Below are 20,045 nucleotides of genomic sequence, written 5' to 3' on the forward strand. Positions count from 1 at the left end.
ACCATTGAGGCCCAGTGGGCAGAGGTGATGGGGAACAGGGATGCAAAATTTGAGAGTTTTTCTGACTGTTTCTCTGCAAAGAATAGAGCCACACTGACAAGGTTCCAGCTGCAGGGACCCACTCTTCAAAATGGAGCCTTCCTGGGGCTTGCTACTTATCCTTGCTTTTTTTTTCTCTCTAGTATTTTAGCTTCAAAGATGTTTTTTGGAAAAGAAGAGTAATTTAAAAAAAAATTTTTTTTGAGACAGTATCTCATTATGTAGCCTAGGCTGGCTTTGAACTTGTAGCAACCTTCCTGCCTCTGCCTCCTGAGTGCTGGGATTACAGGTGTGTACCACCACTCCTCGATAGAAACCATATATATGTGTGTATGTATGTGTGTCTGTGTGGGGCTTTTTTGTGGGAGGTGTTGAGACAGGGTCTCATGTAGCCCAGGCTAGTCTTGAACTCCTGACCCTCCTTCATCCACCTCCCAAATACCATGATTACAGGCTTGTGTCACTATGTTTGGCTAGACACAATATTCTTTATACTCACTTCCAATTTACAGTTTTCAGGGGACACTGAAAGGTTCTACACAGCCAGTGCCAGGCTGCTGCACAGTTGAAGGGAGAGAACAATCTTAAGATTCTAAGACAGAAAATGAATCCCCCACATGAAAAGAACAAAGGAAGTCGTCTTCCATTTTGTCATCTTTTCTGTTCAAGACAGTACCAAACTGGAGACAAGAAGACAGAAGTACTTAATTAACCAAAGAAAGTAGGTCACCTGACCTCTAAAAAGTTGAGTACTCAGGCCACTCCATTCCCCTTTTAAGATGCCAAGGTAATCCTGGGAAGTCCAGTTCCCTAAATATGCTTGTCAATCAACCTGGACAAATAAGGCAAAAGAAAAGAATTCATCCATAAGCTCATAGGCAAGGAAGAAAAAAACAAAAGAATTTAGTTAGCTCAGAAAGAAGAAAGTCTTTGCTATCCTAATACAAATTGCTAGATTCAACAAGCATTTCCCAGTTTCAGAATGGGAAAACATCAATTGTTGGTAACATAATGTTGCCCTTCCCCCAGATCCAATTTCTTTTTCCTTGGTTAACACTTGTGTAATTCTAAAAAAGAAGGTAATTAAAGCCATTTACTATAGGAGTAAAGATAAAGACTGGAAAAGACTCCAGGTTCTCTGAGCCACAGATGTCCCAGACATAAAAACCAGAAGTACTCCATAAGCAGAGGTGGAAAACCATCTCACTCCAGATGGGAATCTACAGAACATGGCTGTGACTGTCAAGTCCCACCCCCTTCATCTTACTGTCTCCATTTTATCCTAGACAGGGAATGTGTCCCCCACAGCTTCCTTGCTTCACAAATGAAAATCCAACATCCCATGATTATTCTGCAAATAATTTTGCACAGACATCTCACCCCAGTGCCTGTCTGGAGCTCACCCAAGGTCACCAAACAACTTGGTTGTGAACCAACTGCCTTAACCTTTGAAGGAGAGGATAGCTAGATTAGGAGACCAGAAGAATGGGAAGGGTGAGCACTTTGCAAGGCTGGTCTGTCATTGCTCAGTGGAGGCCAAGCCAGTGACAACAAGGGACGGTGGCTAGGCCCAGGGAAAAATCTATGAATTGTGCTTTTCTCTCCAGGAAATAGAGCAGACAGAAGATGGTGGGAGAAATGGAACCTGATTATGTTCTTGGACTGTGGATTTTACTGACATAAAACAGAATATCCTGTATACCTGATATCAATGTATAAATAATGAGCATTAACACAGTAAAATGTTCAATGAAAAAAATCAGACTATCAGAGTTACATTTTTCCCCCTCAATCAGTAACATTTTATCATTGGAGTGGCTAAAACAACACCAAAGCTTCTGGAGGCCCCTGCAAAGCAAGGCATCTGGTTGGACAGCAGGTGAGCACCAGCCTTCAATTCTGCATACATGAGCCTTACAGAAATGGACTAGCGGCTGAGCCAAACCCAAACAGGATGGCCTTAGAGCAACAGCAGCTTTCTAAAATGGGTTAGACAACAATCCTATGCAGGGATCATGATTTCAAGGCCAAATTAAATGTCCTATTCCCTACAGTCTGCAACCCCCAAAGAACTGCAAGATGAGGGGAACAGGTATATCTGCATTATATACATACTCTCATTACGGACGTTTGAATACAGACTTTCTATACACACATTCCCTATATAATAAAAATGTACACGGCATGAGTATATGTCACTGTATAAATATAGAGTTTTAGAAATCTTGAACCCGCGTTTCCTGTTCACATCGGTTTCTCCTCTTCTTCCTCCCCAGTCGGGTCCATCATTTAAGAGTTGGGCAAAAGGGACAAGTGTCATTTGTGTTGGTCTGGGCCCAGAATTTGATACACTGGAAAGAAAGAGACACACATATACCTCAGACTTGGCTGGGAAGCCAAAGTAAAGTTAGCAGAGAGTGCCATAAAGATCACGAGATCTAACTCTCAAAAGTTCTCACAAGGGCCGGATGGAGTAGCAGGCTATTTCAGTGGGATCTCTCTGCATGTTATGTTAGTATGAAAATATGCTGGTGTAGGTGCATACATATATGGAGGCCAGGGGATAACCACAGGTGTCTTTTTTTCCACCATTAAAAAAATATTTACTCCATGTATGAATGTGTGCCTTCAGGGCTTTTTCTTTTTTTCTTTTTTTTTTGAGACAGGGTTTCTCTGTGTAGCTTTGTGCCTTTCCTGGAACTCACTTGGTAGCCCAGGCTGGCCTCGAACTCACAGAGATCCACCTGACTCTGCCTCCCGAGTGCTGGGATTAAAGGCGTGCGCCACCACCGCCCGGCCAGGGCTTTTTCTTATCTAGAATGCAGGTGCTGGGCTGAGTGCCCGCCTAGCATACAGAAAGTCCTGGGTTTGAGCCACAACACCACATAAACCAGGTATGGTGACACACACCTGTAATCTTAGCACATAGGAGGTGAGGGCAAGAAGATCAGAAGTTCAAGGTTAAAAAAGTTCAGTCATCCTTACCAACCAAGGAGTTAAAAGAATTTAGATGTTAGTATAGTTTTTACTTCTTGGAAAAACAAAATGAACAAAACAAACTGGTTAAGAAGAATCACCCTGGGGGACGGGAGGGGGGAGAACAAGGGAATCCGTGGCTGATATGTAGAACTGAATTGTATTGCAAAATAAAAATTAAAAAAATAAAAAAAATAAAATAAAATAGAGAGTAAAAAAAAAAAAAGAAGAAGAAGAAGAATCACCCTGCTGTTAGCAGGAGTCACTTGTGAGTCTGTCAGTGAAGATAAGAGACAGGCCTTCAAACTATTCTGTTAATGGAGTTACTAATCTCATATTCAGGCCCCATCACTCCTCTCAGCTAAAGCAAAGCATAACCAAGAAAATAGATTATCAGTGTTTAACTATGAACTGCATTTAGTCACCTTACAGAGAATGGGATTAAAAGCTATGACATCCTAGCTGCAGATTCTGAACTCTACTGATGGTGAGTCCACAAATAACTAAAAACTTCCTAACTAAACATTAATGATGGGAATTAACCTAGTAAAATACTCCAGAGAAATGACCTCAGCTGTGAGAGCGAGCAGAGCACAAGAACGATCAGCAGTATCTACCTCCTTGTGTAGCGCGTGGGTGCAAGCCATCGGGTGCAGCTCACTGGGCTGGACAAGTTTCTGACACATCAGACACAGCTTACAGGTGGGTGGCGCCTGTGGGACAAAAAAGCTGGTCACAGCCGGCCAACCTCCAGATTACCTTGCCTGCTATGCCCATGACTATCCGATAGTTCCATGGAGCAAAACTATTCTTCAGCAAAAGAAATATGAGTCCAAACCTAGATTCTTGCCTAAAGTGTGTGCAGCATGTTCCCAGTAGGGCTGCACACAACTCTGCTGTGGAGAGAATGGTTTCCTCTAGCATTCTTACCTGTAGCCCACTCCCTCCTCACCCTGCGCTTCTCCACATCCCAGTGTTAAAAGAAAAGAGTCTTACATGTGAAGACCTTCCAGGGTATGAAACTTGGGCAGAAGGCAAGAACATTGGGGTACTGATTTGGGCCAGAGGAGCAGGGTACAAAGCCCGGATCCGACCAAGTGGCTGTGGGTAGAAATAATTTCAGAGTGAGGGAAGAGAGTCTGAGCAACAGAGCATGTATCAAAAAAGAAACTAGGGCCAGCAGGATGGCTCAGTGGGTAAAGGTTCTTGCACGCAAGCCTAATGACCTGAGTTCAATTCCTGGAACTCACATGATAGAAGAAAATGGACTCCCACAAGTTGTCCTCGAACTTCCACACATGTACCCAAGAAAATACATCTCTCTCTCTCTCTCTCTCTCTCTCTCTCTCTCTCTCTCTCTCTCTCTCTCTCTCTCACACACACACACACACACACACACACACACACTAATAATTTAAAAAAAGAACAACACAAGAAGAAATCATTCACTTTAAACGATGAAAAGAGCAGACCAGATACCGCTTGCTCTGATGCTCTTCACTCCCAGTTTTTCTGAAGTTGGCTTCTTCCTCAACCTCTCAGTAGGTCTAAGTTCTCTCCCTGTAGCTCCTCTTACCTGAGTGCTCGATGCCACCCGTTCATGCTCTGCCAGCCGTGCAGCTACCAGCTGGATTAACTCCTCCATGGTCAGGCCCGCCATGGTGGTACGTGCTGTCTTGATTTGCTGAAGAATGTTGGTCATCTGGGCCCTGAGAAAGAACATCCATCTTTATGGGGAACATGCCCCTAAGCTCCCTATTTCCAACCACAAATATTTCTCTGGCAGATACCGGAACTGATCCTTACGAGCACTTACTTATTGCACTGTGGGAACCGAGTCAGCAGCTTTTCCAGGATCTTCTCCAGTTTGTCTACTGGTTGGGGCCGGGGAGTTTCAGTAGAAGCCTTAATCCCGCCCAAGCCTGGGGGAGGCGGGATGGAGGCAGCAGGAGGCATGTGTGGACCATGAGGGCTGACCAGGGAACCCAAGCCAGGGCTATTTCTCCCATGTGAGCCAGGAAGAGGTGGGGATGGTTGACTGGACTGGGAAAGGGCAGGGTTCAAGATTGGAAAAGACAAAGAGCGAGGATCTGCACTGGGCATGACCATAGGCATTGTGACCTGCCCAATAGAGAAGGGCATCCGAGGGGTCAGAGAGGGACTGGGCTGAAATACTTGAAGCATGAAATCTGCCTGCAAAGGGGAAGAGGTGGAGGACAAAAGAGATGGGGAGAAAAGATTAGGAACTGGAGCAAGGGATAAGGAGATGGTTCAGTTGGTAAAGTACCTGCCTTGCAAGCATAAAGACCTGAGTTAACATCCCAGTAGACATGTAAAGGCCTATAGAGGGCATCTATCTGTAACCCAATGCTGTGGGGGCAGAGTCAAGCAGGTCCCTACAGTGGCCAGCCAGTTTAGCCAATCCTTGAGCTATAGGTTCAGTGAGAGACCCTGTTTCAAGAAATCAGGCTGGGTATAGTAATACATGTCTTTAATTCTAGCACTAAAGAGGAAGAGGCAGGTAGATTTCTGTGAATTTGAGGACAGCCTGGTCTACATAGTGAGTTCCAAGCCAGCCAGAAATGCACAGTAAGACCCTGTCTTAAGAAAAAAAAAGAATCTTAAAAGATAGTGACCTAAAGTTGATCTCTGGCCTAAATGCATAGGAACACATACACATACACCCACACACATACAAACATACCTGCATTGCACATATGCACACATATACAAGCATGCATTCACACATACATCATATAAACATACACATAAAAAAATGTTTAGGAGCCTTTAACCCCAGCACTCAGGAAGTAGAGGCAGGCAGATACATCTGTGAGTTCAAGGCCAGCCTGGTCTACAGAGTAAGTTCCAGGACAGCCAGGGCTACACAGAGAAACCCTGTCTCGAAAAACAAAGATAAACAAACAAAAACAAAAATATTTTAGGAGAGAAAACTGGGGCAGACATCAGTGAGCAGCTCTCACACTCCTGCACTAAACGGGGATGCCCCAACGTCCTCATAAGAAGAACAAGCAGACAACCCTGACTTTGCCTACAACACAGAAAGGTGGACTCAAGTTAGCACTCTTACCTCTGAGGGGGGCGGAGGCAGAGTTGGGGTAGGGATCTGAGGAAGACTGCTCAGCTTAGCTCCATTCCTCACTAGCTGGATGTGACTATTAAACTGGTCCTGGAACAACAGGAAGGAAGATAGTCCTTTACTCTAGGCTGAGCAAAGCTCTGGAGAAGGCACACAGGCTGGCTCGCTCGCTCGCTCGCTTGCTCTGTGCAGCAATGAACAAGGCAGCACCCCCACCTGCATTAGGAGGGCTGGAGCACAAACTGGGGCTGACCAAACCATCACCCTTAGCTACACTTACCCGAACATTCTTTTTCATTATCCGAACTCCATTCAGTCTTGTCTCCCACTCCTGTTTGGAACGAACTGTCTCCAGGGTTGGAGGAGTTGACCTTTCAAGAAATAAAGAATTCACAGAATTCAAAAAACAAAACAACAATCAATTATTTTTTTCCCCCCGCAAGACAGGGTTTCTCTGTGTAACCCTGGCTGACCTGGAACTCACTCTGTAGACCAGGCTGGCCTGGAACTCACAGAGATCTGTTTACCTCTACCACCTCCTGGGCAACAATCAATTCTTTTTTTTTTTTTTTTTAAGATTTATTTATTTATTATGTATACAGCATGTATGACTGCAGGCCAGAAGAGGGCACCAGATCTCATTAGAAATGGTTGTGAACCACAATGTGGTTGCTGGGAATTGAACTCAGGACCTCTGGAAGAGAGAGCAGTCAGTGCTCTTAACCTCTGAGCCATCTCTCCAGCCCCAACAATCAATTCTTAATTCACATAAAATACATACTTAGAAACGGTTTGGGCTAAAAAGCATTGGTTCTGTGCTTGGTCCCTCAAAGTAACTGAAAGTAAGATGGCAGCCCAGCACTCCTGCCTCCATTTCATATGTGTTCTCCGCTTTGGAACAGAGTACGCTTGACTCTACCTAGGCATGTTACTTATCTCATTTATGTTACTTATTATTGCTTATCTAATCTATACCCTCCCCTTTTGATGATAATGACACAAAGACAACTGTACTAAAATCGCAGTCTTCTTCCAAGGAACAACTGTCCTCCAGATGAGGACAATCACCCACAAGGGTGAGCCTGCACCCTAGAGTAGCAGTGGTGATCTTGAGGGAACCACATGGATGCCCTCAAGTGGTAACAGCTAAAGGATTCTTCATATCACCTCGCAGAACAAGAACTGAGACAAATATCAGTAAGACCACATCTTGAGCCAGACTGGTTAATTATTTACCCCTCCTGCCCCTTGTCCCAGTTCCTCTATTTAAACCTGAAGTTCTGTGCCATGTGGTGCTGTATGCCTATAAAGCAAACATTCTGAAGGCAGAGGCAGAAGGATCGAGTGTTGCAGCCCAGCCTGGACTACACAAAATCCCATCTTAAAACCCTAGACTAGACTGGAGTGATGATGGCTCAGCAGTTAATAGTGCTTGCTTCTTTCGCAGAGGAACGAAGGTTCGTTTCTAGCACCCACATTGAGCATCACACTACTGCTTACAGCTCCAACTATGGGGAATCTGACACCCTTGGACCTGTCTGTGGGTACCTGTACACATGTGCATACAAACATTCAAACATACATACACCAATATCAATAAAAATAGTCTTTTAAAAACCTATATAAACAGATCAATCCAAAGCTCATGCTGGAACTCCAAAGGTAGCTAGCTAGCTTTGTTATCTCTAGGTCTCTTTATCTGTTCTTTCCAATGTGGCAACACTGATTACATGTTTTCTGCTTTTCACCATTACTGATCTCTTTAACTGGTATACTATGATGACTGAGCAAAGCCTGCTAGGGCTGCCAGAGCCTGGGCTTTTGCCCTAAACTCGTTACACCCTGAGACATAGTTGTTGGGTAAGGTCCTTAAAAGAAGAGGTAGGAACAAGTGCTAGAGGAACCCAATAGTCTAAGTCATCTGCTTCACATAAATGATATCACTTTTCTGTCTGACAGGGTCTCCCATGTAGCCCATCCTGACCTGGAACTTTTGATCCTTCTGCCTCAGACGCCTAAGTACTGGGATTACAGGAAAGTGCCACCATACCAAATATTGTAAGCCAAATATTTAAGAAAGGATCAACCACAAAGAGGGTTCTTGGCTGTCTGGAAATGCTATAGGAATCCTCCAAATCCTGTGGCAGACAGAGGAGAAACGGTCATGGAGGAAACAAAACTCCAAAGACCTACATTATGCTCAGATAGTTTAGCAGATGGTATTTACTCAAACAAAAGTACGATAATAGAAAGTGCCAAGCTATAAAAGGAGGAAAGAGTGAGGAAGTGCAGAACATGGAAGAGAAATCTTGAACAGTTATAGATACACACACAGCGACAGCCTTAGAGTCCTAGGCAGACTCTAGGCACACACAATTGCGAGCCAGGCCTGCTAGCCTGGGCCTTAGAGGAGGCACCTACTTGAGGTAAGTCAGATGCAGCTCGGCTTCTTTTTCTGCTTCTTCCAGTTTCAGCACCAGCAACTCCTTCCGGCTCTCTAGTGACAGGATCTAAGGACCCCGTGCATGCACACATTCATGTATATACACATGCGTGTTTGTGCACACACATATGGGGGGGGGAGGGAGAGAGAGAAAGAAAGAGAGCACTTTACAAACACAAACTACCCGTAGTTAAACAAATGCCTCCAGTCTTTAAGTACTTCATCAAAACTATATAGCACCTGGGAGCACAAGACCAAGTCTTTGAAGACATTGTCTCTTCTTACCTCAGCCTTCCAAGCCCGCTCCGTCTCTTCCATAATGTTCCGATTGATTTCACCATCCTGGTTCTTGAGTCTATCCAGTTCCATTTCCCACACTTCTCTGTACAGTAAGAAGCAAGAACAAGATTAAGGAAGCAAATGTAAGTTTGCTGAGCAACACCAAGGCAAAAGGAAAACCCGACTGTTCTGTCGGGGCTGCTACATGAAGCCTCACTCCCAGGATTCACTTTGGAGACAGACAAATAATGTGTAGAATAGTCTAAACTGCAGAGAAGGAAACGGTCCCTTCTCCACTTGCTCAAATAAAGTTACCTAGTGCAGGAAAGGAATAGCTCTCAGAACCCAAACCTAGCTGGGCATAGTAGCTCATGTCTACAATCCTAGTTCTTGGAAGGCTAAGGCAAATGGATTGCTTTGAGTTCCAGACCAGCATAGACTACAAGGTGAGACCCTGTCTCAAAGAAACAAAACCCCTCATGAGGCACAATGTTCCATGTATTTAGGGCATTCAAAACCTTTATGGTGTTCCTTTTATTTCTCAGGATGTCTTTCAATGAGGGTAGTGGAAAACACAGGACCAAATGCTGGGCCAGGTAATACTCAACTTCAACGCACAATCAATCAAGCATTTATCACTGGCTTACTGATCTCTGCATTTCCTTAACTATAGTAAAATTCTTCAGAAGCAAAATGTAACTGTGTATGGCAGGTGGCTCAGAATCTTGGTAATACTTGAGAGTTTAAGACAAGAGGATCACCACAAATTTAAGGACAGTCTAGGCTACACACTATATTCTAGGCCAGCTTGGGCTATAGGATGAGATTCTGTCTCAAAAAAAGAAAATGTATTTCCATCATACTTAGCACTTCCCATTTTTATCCATTTCCTCCATTTTAAAATGCTTCTTGCCCCTAACTCCCATCCATAGGGTGTAATATGTTCAGGATTAAGGTGACCAACTGTTCTGGTTTGAAATATCTCCTAGAAGATGGGTCTTTCTGTATTGCACTGGGACAGTTGACCCTCACACTCAGGACTGAAGAGGCTACTGTGGAACAGAGACAAGAGGAGAATTTTCTCATATTACATTTGACTGTAAGCTGAAAGCACAAATTATTCAGATTCATGAAAAGAACGGAATGAAAATGTTTTAAGTTATCTTTGATGCTTTTGTTTTGTTTTGTTTTTTGAGACAAGGTTTCTCTCTGTAGCCCTGGCTGTCCTGGAACTTGCTCTGTAGACCAGGCTGGCCTGAAACTCACAGAGATCTGCCTGCTTCTGCATCCTGAGTGCTGGGACCAAAGACCTGCCATCTGTAGTCTTTTTCAGTTTTTTTTTTTTTTTCAAACAGGGTCTCTATGCTGCCCAGATTGAACTTAAACTTAGAGCAATCCTCCTGTTTCAGCCTCCCCATTGCTTAAAGTGTGAGTCACCACGCCCAGCCAAAGGCAGCAATTCTCTTTTTAAATGTATTTATCTTATGTGTATGGGTGTTTTGTCTGAATGTATGACTGGGTACCGTATCTGTGCCTGGTGCCCTCAGAGGCTCTGGAAGTGGAATAACAGACAGTTGTGGCCTGCCATGAACCGGAGTCCTCTGGAAGAGCAGCTGCGGAGCTATCTCTCCAGCCCCAGAAGCATTTCTCCTACCAGAAGTGTCTAAGGCTCTTTCCCTTCGCATAGTCTTGTTTATAATCCAATTCTCCACACATCCCCGCCCCCTATTTGAGATTCTGGGTATGTTTGCTACATACACACTCATTCATTACTGACATAAATCTGCATTTGCTTTCTACTGATAAGTTCTGTCCATCTAAGAGACCTGAGTAGGTGAGCCATGTGGTCTCCAAACTAACTTCTGTCACAGGAAGAATTCTCTAGCAGTTCTTTAAAGGCTTATAGGTGGTTATACCTTCCTGACCAACACGTAAGCTTCAAGTTCCAAAAAGCCTCCAAAGCTTCTTACCATGAGAATATGTGGAATGCAGCAGGGCACAGTGGTGCATGCCTTTAATCCCAGCACTTGGGAGGCAGAAGCAAGCGGATCTCTGTGAGTTTGAGGCCAGTCTGGTCTACAGAGCAAGATCCAGGACAACCAGGGCTACACAGAGAAACCCTGTCTCTAAAAACACAAAAACAAACCAACAAAAAGAATACGTGAAATGTGCTGGGTGGTGGTGGCATACACCTTTAACCTCAGCACTCAGGAGGCAGAGGGATCTCTGTGAGTTCGAAGCCAGCCGGGTCTACAGAGCGAGTTCCAGGATAGCCGGGACTACACAGAGAAAACCTATCTTGGAAAAAAACGAAACAAAACAAAACAAACAAACAAAAAAACCCCGAAAACATCATGACCATAAGCTTCCACTTCCACATCATGGTCCATCACTGAAAGAAGTTAGGGCAAGAGCTGATGCAGAAGCCATGGAGGAGTGCTGCTTACTGGTTTGTTCCTCATGGCTTGCTCAGCCAGCTTTCTTAGCATTCAGGACCATCTCCGAGGGGATGGCTCCACCACCAATGGGCTGGGTCCTCCCACATCAATCACTAACCGACAAAATGCACTAAAGACCTGCCTACAAGCCAATCTTATAAAGACATTTTCTCAATTGAGAGTCCTTCTTCCCAAATGACTCTAGCTTGTGTCAAGCTGACATAAAACTAGCCAGTATTGTTATAGAATAGTCTTTTTGCACACTGTGAAGATATGTTGCTCTCATTGGTTTAATAAAGAACTAAATGGCCAATAGCTAGGCAGGAAAAGGTTAGGTGGGACTTTCAGACAAGAGAGCTCAAGGATGAAGAGGGCAGAGTTGCCAGGAGAAGCAAGATAAACATGCCATGTTAAAAAAGGTACTAAGTCACATGGTAAAATGTAGATAAGAAATATGGGTTAATTTAAGTTGTTAAAGCTAGTTAGTAATAAGCCTATGCTATCAGCCAAGCATTTACAATTTAATAAAAATCTACTAAGTATTTATAATTAATAATAAATCTCTGTGTGGTTATTTGGGAGTTGGCTGGCAGGACAGCCTATACAGTACATACACCCAAAAATGTGTAATAACATTTTTATTAATGAGGCTGGAGAGACGACTCAGCAGTTAATAACACTGGCTGCCTTTCCAAAGGAGCTGAGTTTGGTTTCCAGCACCCACATGTTGGCTCACAACCATCTAATTCTGATTCTAGGGAATTTGCCACCCTCTTCTGGCTTCCCAGGCATCAGATATACAAGTGATTTCCAGGAAAGATACCCATACATATAGAATAAAATTAAAATTAAACAAATAGGGAAGTTCCTGAACAGTGATAAAAAGTACTCAGCTTCCTTATATACTACCTACACTATAACATAACCATCAGATTTTCAAATAACCCATCATATAAATGACACATACAAGCTGGGCACATGCCTTTAATCCCAGCACTTGGAAAGTAGAGGCAGTTGGATCCTTGTGAGTTTGAAGCCAGCCTAGTCTACAGAGTGAGTTCCAGAACAGCCAGGGAGGGCTACACAGAGAAACCTTGTCTACAAAAACCAACACACACACACACCAAAATCAAGGCTGTAAGATAGCTCACCAAATAAGGGCATTTGCCACCAAGTCTGATGCCCTGAGTTCAATCCTTGGAACTAGCATGATAAAAGGAAAGAACTAATTAATTTCTGAAAATTGTCCTCTAATTTCCAATTTTGTGCTATGGTGTGCACATACTCCCATGCACATGAACACACAGGAAGTAAATAAGTATGGAAAAAAAAAACCCAAAACCAAAAAACACCAGTTCCCTACTTTTGGCAAAATACAATCATTAAGTGTTTTATGGCTTTTGATTTGCCCAGGCCTCACTCTGCAGTCCAGACTGGACTAGAACTTGCAGTCATCCTTCTGCCCCAGCCTCCCATGTGAGCTACAATGCTCAGCTGAACTTTAAAAATTTGTTTAATTTAATTTCTTTCAATCCTACACTTCTATTATTTCTCATGTGTAGTTTTTAGATATCAGTGGTTGAAATTAATAAATTCAATCATATTCTACAATCCTGGCTTATTACAGGTCTTGATATGTTTAAATATTTTTAAAAATGAACTTTGTTCTTTATCATAGAAGCCACACAAATTATAAAAATAATTTAATATAGAGACCCCAACTGTATTATTTATATGATCCTAGACAAGTTATTTAATTTTTGTAGACATCATTTTCTCCATTTATAAAAACAACAGTGCTTGCATCATGGCTTTGATGAGAAAGATAACTAAGAAAGCACATGTAAAGAATTAGTCATGAAGCTGGGTGGTGGTGGTACATCCCTTTAATCCCAGCACTTATTTATCTCAGGATTTATTTATTTTATTTCTTATGTGTAGTGTATCATTGTTTTGTCAGCATGTATGTCTGAACACCACATTCTTGCAGTACCCAGGAAGGCCAGAAGAGGGCGTCAGATTCTCTGGCACTGCAGTTATAAATCAGTTAGGTGCCTGCCCTGTTGGTGCTGGGAAGAGAACCCACACCCTCCAAGAGCAGCAGTGTGTGTCTGTAATCTTAGCAATTTTTTGTGGGGGGTGGTCCTTTGAGACAGAGGATCAAAGGCGTGTGCCAGCACTGCCTGGCCTATCACGACACTCTCTTATGGAGATAGGAAGGAGTCCCTGGAAGCTTATAGGCTAGCTGGCAAAACAACAGAGACCCAGTCTTAAGCGAAGAGGGCAAGGACTGAGACTCTAAGTTGTTCTCTGACCTCCACATCCATAAAGTGGCATGAACACATGTACACACAGATACACACTAAGATTTTTAAAAATTAGAAACAAAACAAAAACAACAATTAAAGACAAAACAAAACCTGTGATTTGAAATGGCTGCCCAGGGCTGGAGAAATGGCTCAGTGGTTGAGAGCACTGGATGCTCTTGCAGAGGACCTGGGTTCAGGTTCTAGAACCCACATAGTGGTTTACAATCATCCGTAACTCCAGTTCTGGAGGATCTGATGCCCTCTTCTGACTTCCATGAGAACCAGGCATGCACGTGGTACACAGATATGCATGCAAGCAAAACACTCATATACAGAAAAAAATAAATAATTTTTTTTGTCTTAAAACAAAGTGGCTGTCCATTATGCAGGCCTATTATTATTGACTTAAGTATTTCCTTGTTGCCAAGTGGTGGTGGCACACACTAATCCCAGCACTCGGGGGGCAGAGGCAGGTGGATCTCTGTGAGTTGGAGCCAGCCTGGTTTACAAAGCAAGTTCTGGGGTAGTCAGGGTACATAGAGAAAGCGTGTTTCAAAAAACAAAAAAGAAAAAAAAAACTTCCTTGTTATTATTTTTTAAAATCTAGATGACTATGTGAACTTAAATCTTTTTTTTTTTTTTTTTGGTTTTTTTTTGTTGTTGTTGTTTTTTTTCGAGACAGGGTTTCTCTGTGTAGCTTTGCGCCTTTCCTGGTACTCACTTGGTAGCCCAGGCTGGCCTCGAACTCACAGAGATCCGCCTGGCTCTGCCTCCCAAGTGCTGGGATTAAAGGCGTGCGCCACCACTGCCCGGCTGTGAACTTAAATCTTTATTGTGTGTATGTGCATACCTGTGTGTACAGATGTTTTGCCCATATGTATGCCTGTGAGACATGTGCACAAAGTGTCTTTGGAGGCCAGACTAGGGTGGTGGATCGGCTGGGACTGGAGTAACAGAGGTGCCATGTCAGTCCTCTGGAAGAGCAATCAGTGCTCTTGACTGCAGAGCATTCTCCTGCCCCTTCCTTGTGATTTTTCAATTTCACAATCATAAATGATGCCACAGCAGCCTCTGTGTGACCAATGCAAGTTGATGACAAAGTGATGCAGTTAGATATAAGAGGAAGGTGAGCTGGGTGAGCCACCTGGTCCACCCCAGCCTCACTACTCTGCACTGCTTGTCCAGTGAGGCTTTCTGAGCCTTCTTTCCTACAGTATGAAGTGGGGAGAACACAGGAATCCACTTTCCATAGCACCATGGTGCAAACTGAATGAGTTAATGTATTCAAAATGCCTAAGACAGTCTAGCAAATAGTAAGGGCTTCATATATGCCAGTTATCATTTGAATGCTAGAACAACTTTCTTCAGAGAAACTAAAATACAAATATACTTTTATTTCCCGGCCAGGCACAGTTGCATATACCTTTAATCCCAGCACTTGGAAGGCAGAGGTAAGAGGACACTGTGAGTTTGAGGTCAGTCTGGTCTATATAGCCAAGCCTACATGAGAATCTGACTCCAAAACAAAACAAAACATGGTTTTCCCCGTGACAAGTGGCTGTAGGAAGACGGCTGCCTTGGAGTATAGATGCAGATGCTCAGTGTTCCATGAGATACATATTCTCTGACACTTGGAGGAGAGATAAGAATTAGGATCTCTGAGTCCTCAGCCAAAGGCCTTTCTTGCAGAATTATGTTACACTCTAGATACGGGCAAGGAGACAAAGCAGAACCAAACCCAGTGGAGAGGTAAGTAGATACAGTCAGCTGTGGTGTTCAAAGGTGTATTCCTGAGCTCAAGACCATTTAGGAAATATTGTCTTTTTCTTTTTGGTGCGTGTGGGTATTAGGACATAGCTCTCTTGCAGTTCTGGTTCAAATGTAGAGGAGACTGACCTAGAAATCCTGATCCTCCTGCCTCCACCTCCTAAGTGCTGAGAATACAGGCTCAGACCACCATGCCAGGCTGAAAATCAGTTTCTTAAAACAGTGCAACCATACACAGAATGATCAGATACAGAAAAAATTACTGGGATAAATTCTTCATTGATTCAACATCTTTAACAGTAGTCTCAATGTGCTACACATTTTTAAACTTACAGATATAACCCAGATACTTTTCCAGTTTTGCTTGGTGAGCAAAAGGGACAAGGAAAATGTGGGCAGAACAAGCCAACTGTGCAAAGGGCAAGGGTCAAGGGCACAAAATCCCAGCAGGACGAAACAGAGGCACTAGCACAGAGATGGCACCAGAAGCCATGGGGATGGAGCTGCACTTTTCAGAGTGTAAGCCAGGGTGCCCAAACACATCGAAGGCCCACTCCACAGAGCTACAACTTTAAGCTTAAATTTGTAAGCTAGAAAGAAAGAAAGAAAGAAAGAAAGAAAGAAAGAAAGGAGGGAGGGAGGGAGGGAGGGAGGGAGGGAGGGAGGCGGTGGTGGTGGCGCACCCCTTTAATCCCAGCACTCAGGAGGCAGAAACAGGTGAATCTGAGTTTAAGGCCAGCCTGGTCTACAGAGTGAGTTCTAGGTCAGCCACAGCTACACAGAGAAAGCCTGTCCCAAAGCCAACAAACAAATAAGTAGGAAGGAAAGGACAGGTAACAGTATTTACCTTTTTCATTTTCATTCTTTGAGGAGCTGACACTGGAGTTTTCCTGAGAATATATGACATGTGACAGTATCCTCACTTTTGCGACTAATAAATACATACTTCTCTATTCTTCTGACTTCAGCCATTTTCTCTTCTGGTAAAGGGCTGTTTGGTTTTTAAGCTTTATTTTTATTTATATGTCTGTACCTCGGTGTATGTCATGTTTGTGAGAACGTCCAAGGAGGCCAGAAGAGGGCATTGGATTCCTGGGAGCTGGAGCTACAGGCTGTCATGAACCACCCTATGTAGGTGCTGGGATTCAAACCTGGGTTCTCTACAAGAGCAGCCAGTGTTCTTAACTCTTGAACCATCACTCCAGCCCCAGATTTTCAATTTTTGCATACAAAATTGTATCAACACTTGGAAGATCTACAAAATGTTGGGCCAATATTTAGTAAATATGCATTGTGTTATCAGATCAACTATGGGGTCCACTCAATGGGTGTAAAGATTATTTTAAAAGACACTGAGATTCCATAGCTTCAGGGGGAAGAAAAAGCTCTTAGAATTTCCCTTATGAGAGCCAAAGCAGCAACTTCTAGAGAGCAAAGCTGTCATGAACTGCTCACAGTGGATCTTCTCCCAGAGGAAGAACAGGAGCCATCAAACAAGCCTCCTTTTTTAGAGAGCTTACAGCCCTTCCACTACATGTGGAGGCCAGAGGTAGACGGCAGGTGTCTTCCTTTACTTCCCTCCATGTTATTTTTTTGAGGCAGAGTCTCTTCACTGAACCTACAGCTCAAAGATTAGCTAGACTAGCTAGCTGGATAGCTCCAGGGATCTGCCTCTCTCTGCATCCCCAGTGTGGGGGGGTCACAGAGATGCTATAGGCCATGTCAGCTTTTCACAGGGGTGCTGGAGATCAGTTCCTTGTGTCTGCACAGGAAACACTGAGCTATCTCTTCTTATGTTCTGAGACAAGGTCTCCCATGGAACCTGGAGCTTATCAATTCTGCTAGCCTGGCTGGCCAATGAGCTGCAGGGATCTTCTTGTCTCACCGCCTCCCATCCCCAGCGCTGGGGTTATAAATATGTGCTGCCATCCCTGGTTTTTAGCCGTTGCTGAAAATCTCAACTCAGGTCCTCATGCTTGCCTGCACAGTAGGCACTTTACTGACTAAACACCCTCCCTAGTTCATAGACATTCTCATCTACTAAAAGCTCATTTTTCTTTCCACAAAATGTTCTCTCTGTGCTCTTTCTCACTCCTCTCCAGGGAATCATTGGGGATTACAGGAATGAGTCAGCTGGTCAAGTACTCGCGTTGAAAGCTCAAAGATCTGAGTTTAATCTGCAGAACCTCCATAAGGTGCTGAGCACGGTGGGAGCACACACCTGTGGTCCCAGCACTGGGCACGGGAGACAGTATGTCTCTGGGGCTCACTGGCCGGCCAGTCTAGCCTAATTGTTGAACTCCAGGCCAACAAGAGACCCTCTCTCAAAAGAGGTGAATGGTGTTCGTGGGGATGACATCCAAGGTGTCTCTCTGTCTCAGTCTCAGTCTCAGTCTCTGTCTCTGTCTCTCTCTCTTTCTCTCTCTCTCACATACACACAGTGTTGGCTAATTGTCAACTTGACACAAGCTACAGTTATTTGAAAGGATGTAATGTCAATTGAGTAAATGCCTTATGGATGGTGCCATCCCTGGGCTTGGGGTCCTGGGTTCTATAAGAAAGCAGGCTGAACAAGCCATGGGGAGCAAGTCTATAAGCAACTCCCCTCCATGGCCTCTGCATCAGCTCCTGCCTCCAGGTTCCTCCCCTGCTTGAGTTCCTGTCCTCACTGCTTTTGACAATGAATGATATGCAACTGTGAGTGAAATAAACCCTTTCCTCTCCAAGCTGCTTTTGGTCACAGTGTTTCATCACAGCAATAGTAATGTTACATACACACACACACATATACACACTTAAAAAATGTTTTCCCTATCAGTATTTTCTTCCCTCTTCTATTTGCCCAAGAAGATGGCACAGACCCTCAAATTCTAACCCCTTTAAGTACTGCTTTCTAGTAGTTCTTCCATGTGTATACATGTTGCACGACAAATAAACTTTTTTCTTATTGATCTGAGAATTTTAATTTGCTAACCCTAAAAAGGTACAGAAAAAGTTTTTCTTCCATTTGACAAACTAGGTAAAAGATCCATTCAAGTTTCAAGGTATTGTAGGACGTGCCTAATCCCAGCACTCTGGAGGCAAAGGCGGAGGGACTACACACTTGAGGCCAGCCCAGTCTACACAACAAGTCAGCCAGGACTTCAAAGTAAGACACTGTTTTAAAAAGCAAACCAAAACAACAACAAGGTAAACCATCAGATCTTAGGCAGGCCTGGTGGCACAGGCTGTAATACCAGCTACACTGGAGGCTGAAAAGCTGGGATCTCAAGTTCAAAGTTTGCCTGGGTTACAGAGTAACTTTAAAGCCAGCCCTGTCTATGTAGACCCTGTCTCAAAACAACAAAAGTAGGCTGGGAATATAGCCCAGTGCTATATTCACACACATACATCAGAGCATGTGTGAGGCACTAATCCTAACCCTAACTACAACCCCATCCAACCCCATACACACCCTAACAGATTTTATCACAGCAATTACAGCAGTTCAAAAAGTTTATCAAAGTAGTTTCAGGTTCCACTTCAAAACTAACTTTTAACAAACTGATCATATGAAATACTTTAGCATATCAAAGAATACCCACAATTATACTTAGAAGCTGTTAAAATAACTCCTGCTCTTCTAGCTCACCTATGTACTGCAATCTCCTACAGACTTCAACAAGAACGTTTGCTATCAGTTAAATTCAGAAAAAATGTTTTTTTTCCACTAAAGAGATTTATAAGCATCTAAACAATGTTATTCTTCTAAATAAACCGATTTAATCTTTTTGTCGTAATTTGAATGTAATTGCCCCCGTAATCTCATAGGGAATGGCACTATTAGGAGGTGTGGCTTTGTTGGAGTGGGTATAGCCTTGATGGAGAAGTGCGTCACTGCAGGGGCGGGCTTTGAGGTTTCCTATGCTCAGGATAATGCCCAGTATCTCAGTCCATTTCCTGTTGCCTGCAAAATGTAGGACTTTCAGCTAACTCTCCAGCACCATGTCTGCCTGCATGCTGCCATGCTCTCCCACCATGATAATGGACTGAACCTCTGAAACTGTAAGAGAGCCAGCCCAATTAAATGTTTTCCTTTTAAGAGTTTCTGTGGTCATGGTGTCTCTTCACAGCAATAGAAACCCTAACTAAGAAATCTGAAAAACAATTTTTCAACATGTTACTTATGTTAACATATAAGTTTTATGTTATATTAAAATAAATCAGCACGTAAATATATTTTTGCCTTAATTTCTGGCTCAGTGAACACTGATAAACAAAATAGATATAAAAATGTTGGAGTCCTTGTTAATTATTAATACATAAGGGTCCAGGACACAGTGAATTTGAGGCAAATCAATAAGACTATAATTCAAGCAAGTGGTTAGGAGGGCAGAAAGATGGTAAGTTCCAGGCTAGCCAGAACTAGATATGGAGGGTCTACCTCAAACAAACAAAGAAACCTGAATCTTCAAGATCACAAGCAGTAATATTGTTATCATTAATTACTTGTAGCTGTTCAATCAAAGGGAAGAAAAGAGTATAGAGTCCAAAGCCAAAGGAAATTTGTCACAGGGCCTAGACAGAATTATAGACTCATTTCCACTCTTTAAGATGCCCTGTGATGAGTTGCTCCATGTCCATGTCTGTACCTCATCTTCCCCAAATCAGCTGTGAAAACTGTGGCAGAGTCAATGCTACCATAGGTGGGGTGC

At 43.4% G+C, this 20,045-nt stretch overlaps 1 protein-coding gene across 1 annotated transcript in view; it reads right to left on the reverse strand.

Annotated features, from left to right (window-relative positions):
- Nucleotides 1–2,138: 2,138 nt before the first annotated feature.
- The window catches only part of Rnf214 (ring finger protein 214), a 36,946-nt gene continuing 19,039 nt past the window's right edge, over nucleotides 2,139–20,045 (reverse strand). The window contains exons 7-15 of the mRNA XM_059267750.1: nucleotides 8,844–8,940; nucleotides 8,537–8,625; nucleotides 6,396–6,486; nucleotides 6,107–6,205; nucleotides 4,832–5,208; nucleotides 4,592–4,724; nucleotides 4,012–4,116; nucleotides 3,633–3,728; nucleotides 2,139–2,390 (exon numbers count right to left, since the gene is read on the reverse strand). Coding sequence (XP_059123733.1) covers nucleotides 2,325–2,390; nucleotides 3,633–3,728; nucleotides 4,012–4,116; nucleotides 4,592–4,724; nucleotides 4,832–5,208; nucleotides 6,107–6,205; nucleotides 6,396–6,486; nucleotides 8,537–8,625; nucleotides 8,844–8,940 — 1,153 coding nt within the window. The 3' untranslated portion in view covers nucleotides 2,139–2,324. The remainder of the gene's footprint in view (nucleotides 2,391–3,632; nucleotides 3,729–4,011; nucleotides 4,117–4,591; nucleotides 4,725–4,831; nucleotides 5,209–6,106; nucleotides 6,206–6,395; nucleotides 6,487–8,536; nucleotides 8,626–8,843; nucleotides 8,941–20,045) is intronic.

The sequence above is a fragment of the Peromyscus eremicus genome, chromosome 7, assembly GCF_949786415.1.
Source record: "Peromyscus eremicus chromosome 7, PerEre_H2_v1, whole genome shotgun sequence".
NCBI lineage: Eukaryota > Metazoa > Chordata > Mammalia > Rodentia > Cricetidae > Peromyscus > Peromyscus eremicus.